The sequence below is a fragment of the Heptranchias perlo genome, chromosome 16 (genome assembly GCF_035084215.1).
Source record: "Heptranchias perlo isolate sHepPer1 chromosome 16, sHepPer1.hap1, whole genome shotgun sequence".
Lineage (NCBI taxonomy): Eukaryota > Metazoa > Chordata > Chondrichthyes > Hexanchiformes > Hexanchidae > Heptranchias > Heptranchias perlo.
In genome coordinates this window covers 32,234,890-32,247,274 of record NC_090340.1, presented here as the reverse complement: position 1 = coordinate 32,247,274, position 12,385 = coordinate 32,234,890, and the positions used below count along the sequence as shown (strand labels likewise).

The 12,385-nt window shown below is 41.1% G+C and overlaps 1 protein-coding gene across 5 annotated transcripts in view; it reads left to right on the top strand.

Moving 5' to 3' along the window:
* nod2 (nucleotide-binding oligomerization domain containing 2) overlaps positions 1 to 12,385 on the top strand; it is a 56,214-nt gene that overhangs the window by 24,697 nt on the left and 19,132 nt on the right. For 4 of the 5 annotated variants that reach the window (XM_067997897.1, XM_067997899.1, XM_067997896.1 and 1 more), the window contains 3 exons: positions 3,605 to 5,426; positions 8,539 to 8,622; positions 9,016 to 9,099. In XM_067997897.1, the coding sequence (XP_067853998.1) occupies positions 3,605 to 5,426; positions 8,539 to 8,622; positions 9,016 to 9,099 (1,990 nt within the window). Of the gene's footprint in view, positions 1 to 3,604; positions 5,427 to 8,538; positions 8,694 to 9,015; positions 9,100 to 12,385 lie in introns of those variants that run through there. The other variant, XM_067997900.1, reaches the window with a different exon arrangement.

Here is a 12,385-nt window from a genome sequence, read left to right as displayed (position 1 = left end):
TGAGTCAAGGGGACGAGCATAATTTTTGAGACAAAAAAATCTGAACGACACCAACTGCCAGCCGCACACTTGCCCTATAATTCTACTTATGAGGGCTTTACCTCTACCAGTGATCCAGAGCCCTTATCTTGCAATTTCCAGGTAATATGGCTTATTCTAGTTTTGAGCATTTGTGACAGCTTCTTTCCTGTGTCATTAATTCCTACATGGACCACCACCATCAGCTCCTCTCCCGCTAAATCACATTCTCCTCAGAGTTCACAACATTAGCAAACAAATTTACTCTTTCCTGGCCTTGCTCCGCTCCCCTGCCAGTCCAGCCTAGCATTGTTCCCCTCCTGTCCTGTTATTGTAAAAAGCTAATGAAACCTTTGCTATTCTATGGTCAGTGCTATTCTATGGTTGACGTTCCTCCTGGTCCAGATAACTGACTGAATACCGAGGCCCCAGTCTGGTAATAGTCTCCCCAGTGAATGAATAGCAAGGTTCCAGTCTAGTAACTCTCTGGACCCTGGTTTTCTCTTCCAATTGCTCTGTTACTTCCTCTCAGGCTATTGATGCTGCCTCCATTTCCTTTTAAATGAGGATCAAAGATCATCGCAACTCTAATTAAAGTAATTGGGTTCTTCTATGATGTCACCAGATGCTTACTGTTTAGGTGACAATTATGTCACATTTTCTGGTATCACATGTGGTGACATAATTTACTTTTGGCAAGAAAATATGCAGTGGCGCCAGAGGTAATATGATTATCTGTGGAAAAACATTAACCACCGAATGGAGATAAAACTGACTGAGGTAGCACCATGAATGGGTTTCCACTTTCGATATAACTGAACAAGAAAAGTTGAAAGAGATCGATTTTGAAAATATACAGATTTATTTCCATAAGCTTTGAAAAATTTCTACTGCCTCACAAACAAAATAATACAATTTAAAGAAATTTACAAATGTTATTAAAACTGTAAATTTCTTTTATCTATAGAAACCTGTGGACCCATAGAATGGCAATAAATCACTTTGACAAATTGTCAACTTTTAGATGAATAGAATTTGTTGCTATGTGGTAATATACCTTTAATGTCTCTAATTCACAGCACGTTCAGTAGGTTTTTGGCTGCTCTATTATTTCTGACTGCTTCTTGCAGACAAGCTCAACACTTTCAACACTTTGCACCTCAAAACTGATTCAAACTGGTTCTATAATTAACAAAGCATGTGGGTCACCTTGTATTCCAGCTACTTAACAAAGATCCATGGCTGACTGCCAATTATACCAATGTTGTTACAGTACCTATTGTTTGAGAAATCTGCAACACAAAACATTGTACAGATTGTGTTTCAGTTGCATTGCTTAGGCCTCTTGGATAAAACCTGCCTAGCCCTAAGTAATTTGTGCTATAGATCTGGCTCGCTTGATACTTGTCAATGTCTGAATTATGAGGAAAGACTGGAAAAACTTGGCCTTCTCAGTCTGGAAAGGATGTGATGTGGAGATGCCGGTGATGGACTGGGGTTGACAATTGTAAACAATTTTACAACACCAAGTTATAGTCCAACAATTTTATTTTAAAATCCACAAGCTTTCGGAGGCTTCCTCCTTCCTCCTTCCACATTCACCTGAGGAAGGAGGAAGCCTCCGAAAGCTTGTGGATTTTAAAATAAAATTGTTGGACTATAACTTGGTGTTGTAAAATTGTTTACAATTGGAAAGGATGTGTTTGAGAGTTGATTTTATAGTGATGTATAAGATAGATAAGGAATGGAATAGATAATTGTGGAATATTACTTTAAATTGTGAGCAGAATGAGGATTCACAGATTCAAACCGACATTCATCGCTCCATCATTTGCGGCCGTGCCTTCAGCTGCCTAGGCCCTAAACTCTGGAATCCTCTCCCTAATCCTCTTCGCCTCTCTACCTCTTTCTACTCCTTTAAGTTTCTCCATAAAACCTACGTTTTGTACCAAGCTTTTGGTCACCTGTCCTAATAACTCTTTGGGATAAATTTTAACGGGGAGCCCGGAAGAGGGTGGGGTGGGGGTGGGGATTTCCTGACGGGAAACCAGGAAGCACGGGTTTCCCGGACGTCCTTACGATTTTGACGTAAGGACGTCTTTCATTATTTTTTTCTGTAGGTTTCTTCCCCAACAGGCCAGCCAGATTGACAGGCTGGTTGTCAGTCAGACTGGAGAGCAGCCAAGGAGTGGATGCCAGCAGGTAAGTCTTAGATCGGGGGGGGGGGAGGGGTGGTCAGGGGTCATCGGGCGGGCAGTCATTGGGGGGGGTCATTGGGGACTCGGATATTGGGGGTGTCGGAAATCACGGAGGGGTTTGGAGATCATGGGGAGGGGGTCAGAGGTCGTTGGGGGGGTCAGAGATCGTGGAGGGAGTTGGACATGGGAAGGGGGTCGGCCGATCGCGTGTGTGGGATCGCGGCTGGCAGGCTTGTCGGGCCTGGAGAAAACACTGTTATTCCTCCTGACCCACAAGCAGTGCAATAAAGGCACTCACGTGCTGAGTCAAACCTTCTCGCCTCCTTTTACAGGAATCCCGGCCCCCAGGAGTTTAATAATAAAAATCCTATTAAAATGGAGGTCCACAGCCTCCTTTAAAAGATTTCACTGACCGACTTGCCTCCTGAGAGTGGGTTGGTCAACCACCCCTTGACCCGCCTCCGTTAAAGCTGGAAGTGGGTGAGTTGGGGTCAGGTTTTACTTTTTTATGATTTTTACCTTCCCACCTGCCCCCAACCCATCCGTTCCTGGGGTTAAAATTACCCCTTTATGTGGCTCAGTGTCAAATTTTGTCTGATTAACGCTCCTGTGAAGCGCCTTGGGACATTTTTCGATGTTAAAGGTGCTCTATTCATGCAAGTTGTTGTTATACTAAACGGTAAATTTAAGACTGATATTGGGAAGTTCTTTTTCATGGAATGATCAACATTTGGAATAGATGTCCAGATAGAGTAGAGGAGGCAAAAAACCTTGGATTCATTTACGAAACAATTAAATGCTGCGATGCGGATCTATAAGGTCTTTCTGGATGGAAGAATTAAGATGGGCCTAATGGCCTTTCCATCTGTAATTGCCTTGTTAACTTGTTATATTCACAATAAGAATCTTTTTCTGCAAATATGTTCCTGCTACAAACAATCGGGCCATTAAGCAGCATCAACAACAACTGGCATTTATATAGCCCCTTTAATGTAGTAAAACATTCCAAAGTACTTGTGGAAAGAGCTCTGAGTGTATTGCCTGATTTTAAATTCCTCACATATGTGCCATTCCTATCCCCTGTAGCTGCCCAAATATTGCAGTACTTTCCTTTAATACAATATTGGATATCCTGTTCGAAAATTACCCAACACTCTGAAAAGTGAGTAGAAAATTGGAAATTCCTGGTCATTTCTTTTGCCTTCTGCATAGTTCGATATAAGTCCCAACCTGATTTCATGATCTGGTAGCAATTATTTATGAACATGATGAGTTGTCATTCATTTATCTGAGGCTGATGCTGATTATAAGGTAGTAAGACAGTATACCAATAGCAGTCTGAAGGCTGCAGCGAACTCCGTAGTTTTATATTTTTCTCTCTCTTTCAGGTAGTGTTTGCCTGAAGTATCAGGGAAAGTTGAGTTCCACATTGGCAGCTCAGTCCCGATTTCTAACAAATTATGCAGGAACTGAGAATATGTGTCTGGAGGATGTTTATGTGGATAGTGTCCTGGAAATATCCAACACTACTGCTGAAAATGGCTGCTTGTGGATCCTTATTGGGCTAGAAGACATCTTTGGACCAGATGGAATATTGAATAAAGATGCAGATACTGTGTTGATCTCTGGGGAAGCAGGAAGTGGGAAAAGCACTTCACTGCAGCAAATGCAACAATTATGGGCAACAAAACAAGCATTCCAGGACTTTACATTTGTGTTTGCTTTCAGCTGCAGAAGGTTAAACTTCATTGATAAACACATTTCACTTAAAACGTTACTGTTTGAACATTGCTGCTGGCCTGATGATCACCAAGATGAGATTTTCCAATATATTCTGGACCACCCTGAAGAAATCATGTTCACCTTTGATGGGTTTGATGAATTTAAATTCCAATTCACAGACGAAGAAAGGCACTGTTCTCCCACCAAGCCCACCACTGCACTGAATCTAATCTTTAATCTCCTCCAAGGAAACTTGATGAAAAACACTAAAAAAGTTCTGACCAGCCGACCAAATGCAGTAACCGCCATTTTAAGAAAATATCTGCAGAAGGAGATTACCTTAAAAGGTTTCTCACAGGAGGGGATCAAAATGTTCATGAGAAAATGCCACAGCAACTCATCAAGTGCAGAACATATTTTATATTTTGTTGAAGCAAACTCGGCTCTTCATGGACTCTGCCATGTGCCCTTCTTTTGTTGGATTGTGTCAAAGTGCCATGAGCAGTTAATGCAGAATGGCAGTGATTTCACTCAGACTATGACTGATATTTATCTGATGATTCTGGAGCACTTTTTCTTGCATTTTACATACAACAGCCAGAGAATGAATGAAGTTCTACAGAGTCGAGTTGCTACAATCCTCCATCTTGGCAAATTGGCACTGGACGGTTTAATCTCTTGCTACTACATATTCTCAGCTGTACAGCTACGAGAGGCTGAGATATCAGAGGAGGACATTTCTTTAGGGTTCCTTGTCCATAGTCACAGTTTTTCCCATGGATATACTGCAGTTGATAATAGGAATTATGAGTTTCTTCACATCACTGTTCAGTGTTTCTTTGCTGCGCTGTACATCACTTTAAATGATAATGTGGGACAATCAACTCTTTACTCATTATTCAGTCCCAGAGAGAAGGAAACATCCTCTTGCATGATGTTAGCAGCCTGCACTAAATGTTTCCCACTCGATTGCCACCAGTCTACTGAACAACAAGCAAGGAGAAGTGAAACTATATTACAGGAAGCAGAAAGATCAAATCTTCAAATAACAGCAAGTTTTGTTTCTGGGCTTTTATCTGGTAGGCACAGGAACCTTATGGGGATGTCCTCTTGCATCCAGAAGCGATCCAAGAAATACAAACTGGTTAAAAAGTACTTGACAAAGAGCATACAGAAACATTTCCTATCCATACCTCCAGCTGTAGATGGGGAAAAGAAAAGTATGCATGCATTGCCAGAATTTGTATGGTGGATCAAATGCATTTATGAAATGCAGGACAGTGATTTGGCCAAACACGCTGTTAGTAAATTGGAGGTGGATCACTTGAAGTTGACCTATTGTGGAATAGGGCCAGTTGAGTGCACTGCCCTTGCTTATGTCCTCAAGCACTTGACAAACCCCCTGGGTTTACAGCTGGATTACAACTCGGTCGGTGATGTAGGAATTCAGCAGCTCGTTCCCTGCTTGGACATTTGCCAGTCTATTTAGTAAGTGTTTTTAGCTGGAAATGACTGATGCAAATATTAGCAGATGAATGCTTAACGTGTTTGTCTAACATTCCTTTGTCTGCTATTTTGGGAAAGATGTTACCCAAAATTCATAACTCCAATTAACCACACTAATCTTTTACTGCTATGTATTCTCAGCTGGACAGGTAAGAGAGTCCAAGATATCTGAAGAAGGGTTCCTTGTTCATAGTCAAAGATTTGTTATTAAAATAGAAGACAGGAATATTGTAGGACCATTTTTCCACTAATATTGGCAACAAGTCATTTCTAGGCATTGGCTTGGGAACACATGGCTGGGTGATGGGGAAAAAATAATACAAATTAATTTGAGTAGTGTCTTGTGGAGATCAATAGGTCTAAATAAATGGACTTGAGTATTATTTTAATAATAAACGCTGAGGTAAATGAGGTTATAGTGGTATCCGTTGAGTTGTCAGCTCTGTCGAAGACAATAAGGAATATTTCTCCGGTCCCCAAGTTCTTATCTTTGACCCGAGGTTTTAGCCTTGGCTCAGTGATAGCACTCTTGCCTCTGAGTCAGAAGGCCGTGGGTTCAAGCCCCATTCCAGACACTTGAACATATAATCTAGGCTGACACTTCAGTGTCTCACTGTTGGAGGGTAAACCAAGGCCCAGTCTGCCCTTCCAGGTGAACATAAAAGATTCTATGGCACTATATGAAGAAGAGCAGAATTTTTCCGGTGTCCTGGCCAACATTTATCCCTCAACCAACACCACCAAAACAGATTATCTGGTCGTTTGTCTCAGTGCTGTTTTTTGGGACCTTGTGCGAATATTAGCTGGTGCTGTTTCCAACATTACAACAGTGAGTACACGTCAAAAGTACTTCATTTGGAGCGTTTTGGGACGTCCTGAGATCGTGAAAGGTGCTATATAAATGCAAGGTTTTTCTTTTTGAATGCTTTTGAGCACTGAAGATCTGCATCTTTTCCATAATATACTTGTGCAACTTTGTCTACAAACCCAATGCTAAATATTATAGATTGACAAAAATGGAACCATGGGCCAGCATAGTTCAGAGATGTCACGTTACCTGAAATACGTGAAATGGGGGATGGGCAGTTTATAATAATGGTGGCTTGTCCGCTTGATGAATTTTGACCTGGAGGAGTATTTTGGCAGGTATCTAACCACAGATCCACTTTTGCTCTTAATGTTGCAGTGTGATTGGGCAGATGTGGCGGGGGAGGGGGGGGTTAGAAATATGTAATATTTAGTCGTGAACAGTTTTTTGCTTATTGCAGGACTTACTAGACTGCCTCATGATCTTTGGATCAAGGATCAATCAGCTTGTTGATTTTACAATGTCTTTCAGCACAGCTCACTTTTCTACCACCTCTTCTTTTATCTTTTGTCTCTTTTTGCTGCTTGTTTTCATTGATTTATCCTTGTGCCAGAGGTGCAATGTACATTAAAAAGGCAGGAAATTAACATTAACAGTTTGTGCAAAGATGAGCACCAACGTCAGGAAAGGGAGAATGCAGGCATTCAGTTATCACAGTTTCTTATCCCATCACATTGATGTTGCCGATGCACAGACAGCATCCAGGCCTCCTGCACCAGAAAAAGCAAAGTGGATGAAAAGAATGGAAGTTCCTCAGATGTATAACAAAAATTATTTGTAACGGTTCCAAAAATGGAATCCTGATTTAAAAAATGACACCCACTTAGTGCTTGCAGGTCAACACTTTGTAGGCTTTGATAGAACTTGCAACTTAGACCTTAAATTCCAGGCTCCATGGTGTATTTTAAAATAATATTTTACCGTGCTTCAGGCTTTCTGGTTCAATACTAATGACCGTTATGTTTGAACACATTCAGGTGTTGGTTTCCATTCTGCTTAATTGAAGGTCAAGCCTTTGTTTCAACGACACATTACAGTGTGTTCTTCATGTAGAACTTTTTTCATTCGTTGACTGAATAAAAAAAATGATACTGTGGTTTAAACAGCTACCTAAATTTGTGGCGACTCCTGTATTGATTTGATTAACCCTAAAGTTGATTATTAAGTAAGGTATCTATTTTCAGATTAATATTTAAAATCGCTTCTTTCTCTTACTAAAGCAACTAATTTCATTGATGAATGTTAATATTATTTGTGCCAAGTTTAATAATTGCTGTTGATTATTGAATAGCCTTATACTGCACATTGTGTGCTTGTGACCATTTTTCACCAATTGTCAAAAATCTTATAAAATCTGATTATGGACAAAAATCACACACAAGTCATACAAGTGAACTAAAAGCAAGCTAAGCCCCTATCCTGAAAAATTAGTGTGAAGCTAAGCATTTAATGTCAGAATGCAATTCCCTAACTTCATTTTTATGTTTAAACATAAGAAAAATTCCAGGATTACAGTAATATTTTATGGTTTAATACTGTACTAATTTTGAAACTGTTAGCTATACACAGTGCAGTACTTATGTCATACACTAAGTGGAGCACAATACTATTTTATCACTTGCGTCAGTGCATAAGGATCATGTCCATTGGACATTGCAATCGAATTGACAGGCAAGCCAAGCCAAGATTAGGAACCTTTTCTTCAAATTTTGATGATTGATTGGAAACAAAAATACATTTAATTATATTAGTACATAATCTAAGAAAGTATAAATAGGAGGAACGAACCTTTTACTGATAAAGGCCTTTAATCTGTTCTTCAGACTACAACCCAAAACCTGTCTCTATATTTGAACAGAATCAAATAACAAATCTCTTACAGTGATATGTTTGGGGACTAGTAATCCCATATGGACAACCGGCATGGCCATGGCTGCACAGAATTTGAGCTGTTCCTGGAGGTGCACAGCTTCCTGACAATTTAACAGCCAGACCTTGATCAGTCTTGTACCAGTCTCCTTGAAGTGACCATTTTATCAAAGAATAGAATTATGCCATCTTACAAGTAGATTGAAAATCATTACTGTAGTTATAGACATTTTGAATCAAAAAATGTAGTACAGTGGGAGCAAATGTATTAAAATGGAGTTATAATATTTTTTGCAGTTTTTCTTTTTCTTTATGTTAATTATATTGTGTAACCAATTTTATGTTTACATCTTACAGCCTCCGGGCAAATAACATTTCTGATCAAGGAGTCTCCAAACTGGTTGACCGAGCTCTTGGCTGCCGCAATTTGCAAAAGATTGCGTAAGAACAATTTTGCTGGGTGTTTCTGTGAACATTGTACTGACATCTACAACTATTGAGATGGACGATGTGTGAGAGCCGCAAAATTATTTAAAGTGATTTTCTAAAAATACATATAGCTACTTCCTTATGGTTTTATATATATAAGAAAATACAATGGATGATGATGTAGAGATGTGCGTATGTATTTGTTTATTTGAGATTCAAGTGCAACATGAATTTTCATGAGACGTTTAAAAAAAATATTGTACCAATTCTGTGTGGCAAAAGAATCTGACTATAGAAAGTGTTCTGTAGTAGTAGTGATAGTAATTGTAGTAGTTCTGTGTAAAAGAAACATTTATATTCAGGGGAAAAGCATTTACTTTTCAAATTTCTATGTTTTGTTTTTAGATTGTTTCACAACAATTTAACTGATGCGTGCGCACATAATTTTGCAAAGCTTCTTAAACACAAGGACAACTTTCTAGCGTTAAGGTAAGATCAGTATTACCAGGAGTGCTCAACAAAGGAAGCATTTAGACATTTAAGGCCTGAAATTCCAGCCAGGCGTTAGGGCATAAATTGGGCGGATCACCTGAAAAGGATTGAAATTTGTACCAAGTCTCGCTTTAAATTCCAGTGGGCTTGGAGCATCTGAGTCTACCAATCACCACTCCCCTCCCCTATCAAGGGTGTGTGTCTGGGATGGTTCCGACATTACCCAGGGACTTTCACCCAGTGTGTGTCCCCAGCTGAGAGCTGGCATGTGTTTCTTTTGAGGTCTTTGGCCTCAGAGGTTCATAGACAAAAGCAATTGATCCCAGTGGATTGATTACCTTTATCTACTACATTTTGGTTCCTTTTGGGAGTTAAGATTGTAAAAGCAGCCAAAATCTTTTGGCCTAGCATCATAGAATCATAGAAGTTACAACATGGAAACAGGCCCTTCAGCCCAACATGTCCATGTCGCCCAGTTTATACCACTAAGCTAGTCCCAATTTCCTGCACTTGGCCCATATCCCTCTATACCCATCTTACCCATGTAACTGTCCAAATGCTTTTTAAAAGACAAAATTGTACCCGCCTCGACTACTGCCTCCGGCAGCTCGTTCCAGACACTCACCACCCTTTGAGTGAAAAAATTGCCCCTCTGGACCCTTTTGTATCTCTCCCCTCTCACCTTAAATCTATGCCCCCTCGTTATAGACTCCCCTACCTTTGGGAAAAGATTTTGACTATCTACCTTATCTATGCCCCTCATTATTTTATAGACTTCTATAAGATCACCCCTTAACCTCCTACTCTCCAGGGAAAAAAGTCCCAGTCTGTCTAACCTCTCCCTATAAGTCAAACCATCAAGTCCCGGTAGCATCCTAGTAAATCTTTTCTGCACTCGTTCTAGTTTAATAATATCCTTTCTATAATAGGGTGACCAGAACTGTACACAGTACTCCAAGTGTGGCCTCACCAATGCCCTGTACAACTTCAACAAGACATCCCAACTCCTGCATTCAGTGTTCTGACCAATGAAACCAAGCATGCCGAATGCCTTCTTCACCACCCTATCCACCTGTGACTCCACTTTCAAGGAGCTATGAACCTGTACTCCCAGATCTCTTTGTTCTATAACTCTCCCCAACGCCCTACCATTAACGGAGTAGGTCCTGGCCCGATTCGATCTACCAAAATGCATCACCTCACATTTATCTAAATTAAACTCCATCTGCCATTCATCGGCCCACTGGCCCAATTTATCAAGATCCCGTTGCAATCCTAGATAACCTTCTTCACTGTCCACAATGCCACCAATCTTGGTGTCATCTGCAAACTTACTAACCATGCCTCCTAAATTCTCATCCAAGTCATTAATATAAATAACAAATAACAGCGGACCCAGCACCGAGCCCTGAGGCACACCGCTGGACACAGGCCTCCAGTTTGAAAAACAACCCTCTACAACCACCCTCTGTCTTCTGTCGTCAAGCCAATTTTGTATCCAATTGGCTACCTCACCTTGGATCCCATGAGATTTAACCTTATGTAACAACCTACCATGCAGTACCTTGTCAAAGGCTTTGCTGAAGTCCATATAGACCACGTCCACTGCACAGCCCTCATCTATCTTCTTGGTTACCCCTTCAAAAAACTCAATCAAATTCGTGAGACATGATTTTCCTCTCACAAAACCATGCTGACTGTTCCTAATTAGTCCCTGCCTCTCCAAATGCCTGTAGATCCTGTCCCTCAGAATACCCTCTAACAACTTACCCACTACAGATGTCAGGCTCACCGGTCTGTAGTTCCTAGGCTTTTCCCTGCCGCACTTCTTAAACAAAGGCACAACATTTGCTACCCTCCAATCTTCAGGCACCTCACCTGTAGCGGTGGATGATTCAAATATCACTGCTAGGGGACCCGCAATTTCCTCCCTAACCTCCCATAACGTCCTGGGATACATTTCATCAGGTCCCGGAGATTTATCTACCTTGATGCGCGTTAAGACTTCCAGCACCTCCCTCTCTGTAATATGTACACTCCTCAAGAAATCACTATTTATTTCCCCAAGTTCCCTAACATCCATGCCTTTCTCAACCGTAAATACCGATGCGAAATATTCATTCAGGATCTCACCCATCTCTTGTGGTTCCGCACACAGATGACCTTGTTGATCCTTAAGAGGCCCTACTCTCTCCCTAGTTACTCTTTTGCCCTTTATGTATTTGTAGAAGCTCTTTGGATTCTCCTTTGCCTTATCTGCCAAAGCAATCTCATGTCCCCTTTTTGCCCTCCTGATTTCTCTCTTAACTCTACTCCGGCAATCTCTATACTCAAGGGATCCACTTGATCCCAGCTGCCTATGCATGTCATATGCCTCCTTCTTCTTTCTGACTAGGGCCTCAATCTCCCGAGTCATCCAAGGTTCCCTACTTCTACCAGCCTTGCTCTTCACTTTATAAGGAATGTGCTTACCCTGAACCCTGGTTAACACACTTTTGAAAGCCTCCCACTTACCAGACGTCCCTTTGCCTGCCAACAGACTCTCCCAATCAACTTCTGAAAGTTCCAGTCTAATACCATCAAAATTGGCCTTTCCCCAATTTAGAATTTTAACTTTTGGGCCAGACCTATCCTTCTCCATAGCTATCTTAAAACTAATGGAATTATGATCACTGGTCCCAAAGTGATCCCTCACTAACACTTCTGTCACCTGCCCTTCCTTATTTCCCAAGAGGAGGTCAAGTTTTGCCCCCTCTCTAGTCGGGCCATCCACATTCTGAATGAGAAATTCCTCCTGAATACACTCAACAAATTTCTCTCCATCCAAGCCCCTAATGCTATGGCTGTCCCAGTCAATGTTGGGAAAGTTAAAGTCCCTTACTATTACCACCTTATTTTTCTTGCAGCTGTCTGTAATCTCCTTACATATTTGCTCCTCAATTTCCCGTTGACTATTTGGGGGTCTGTAGTACAATCCAATCAAAGTGATCTCTCCCTTCTTATTTTTCAGTTCTACCCATATAGACTCAGTGGGCGAACCCTCGGATATATCCCCTCTCACTACTGCCGTGATGTTCTCCCTAATCAAGAACGCAACTCCCCCTCCTCTCTTACCTCCTGCTCTATCTTTCCTATAGCATCTGTACCCTGGAACATTGAGCTGCCAGTCCTGCCCCTCCCTTATCCATGTTTCAGTAATAGCTATAACATCCCAGTCCCATGTACCCATCCATGCCCTGAGTTCATCTGCCTTGCCCATCAGACTTCTTGCATTGAAATAAAT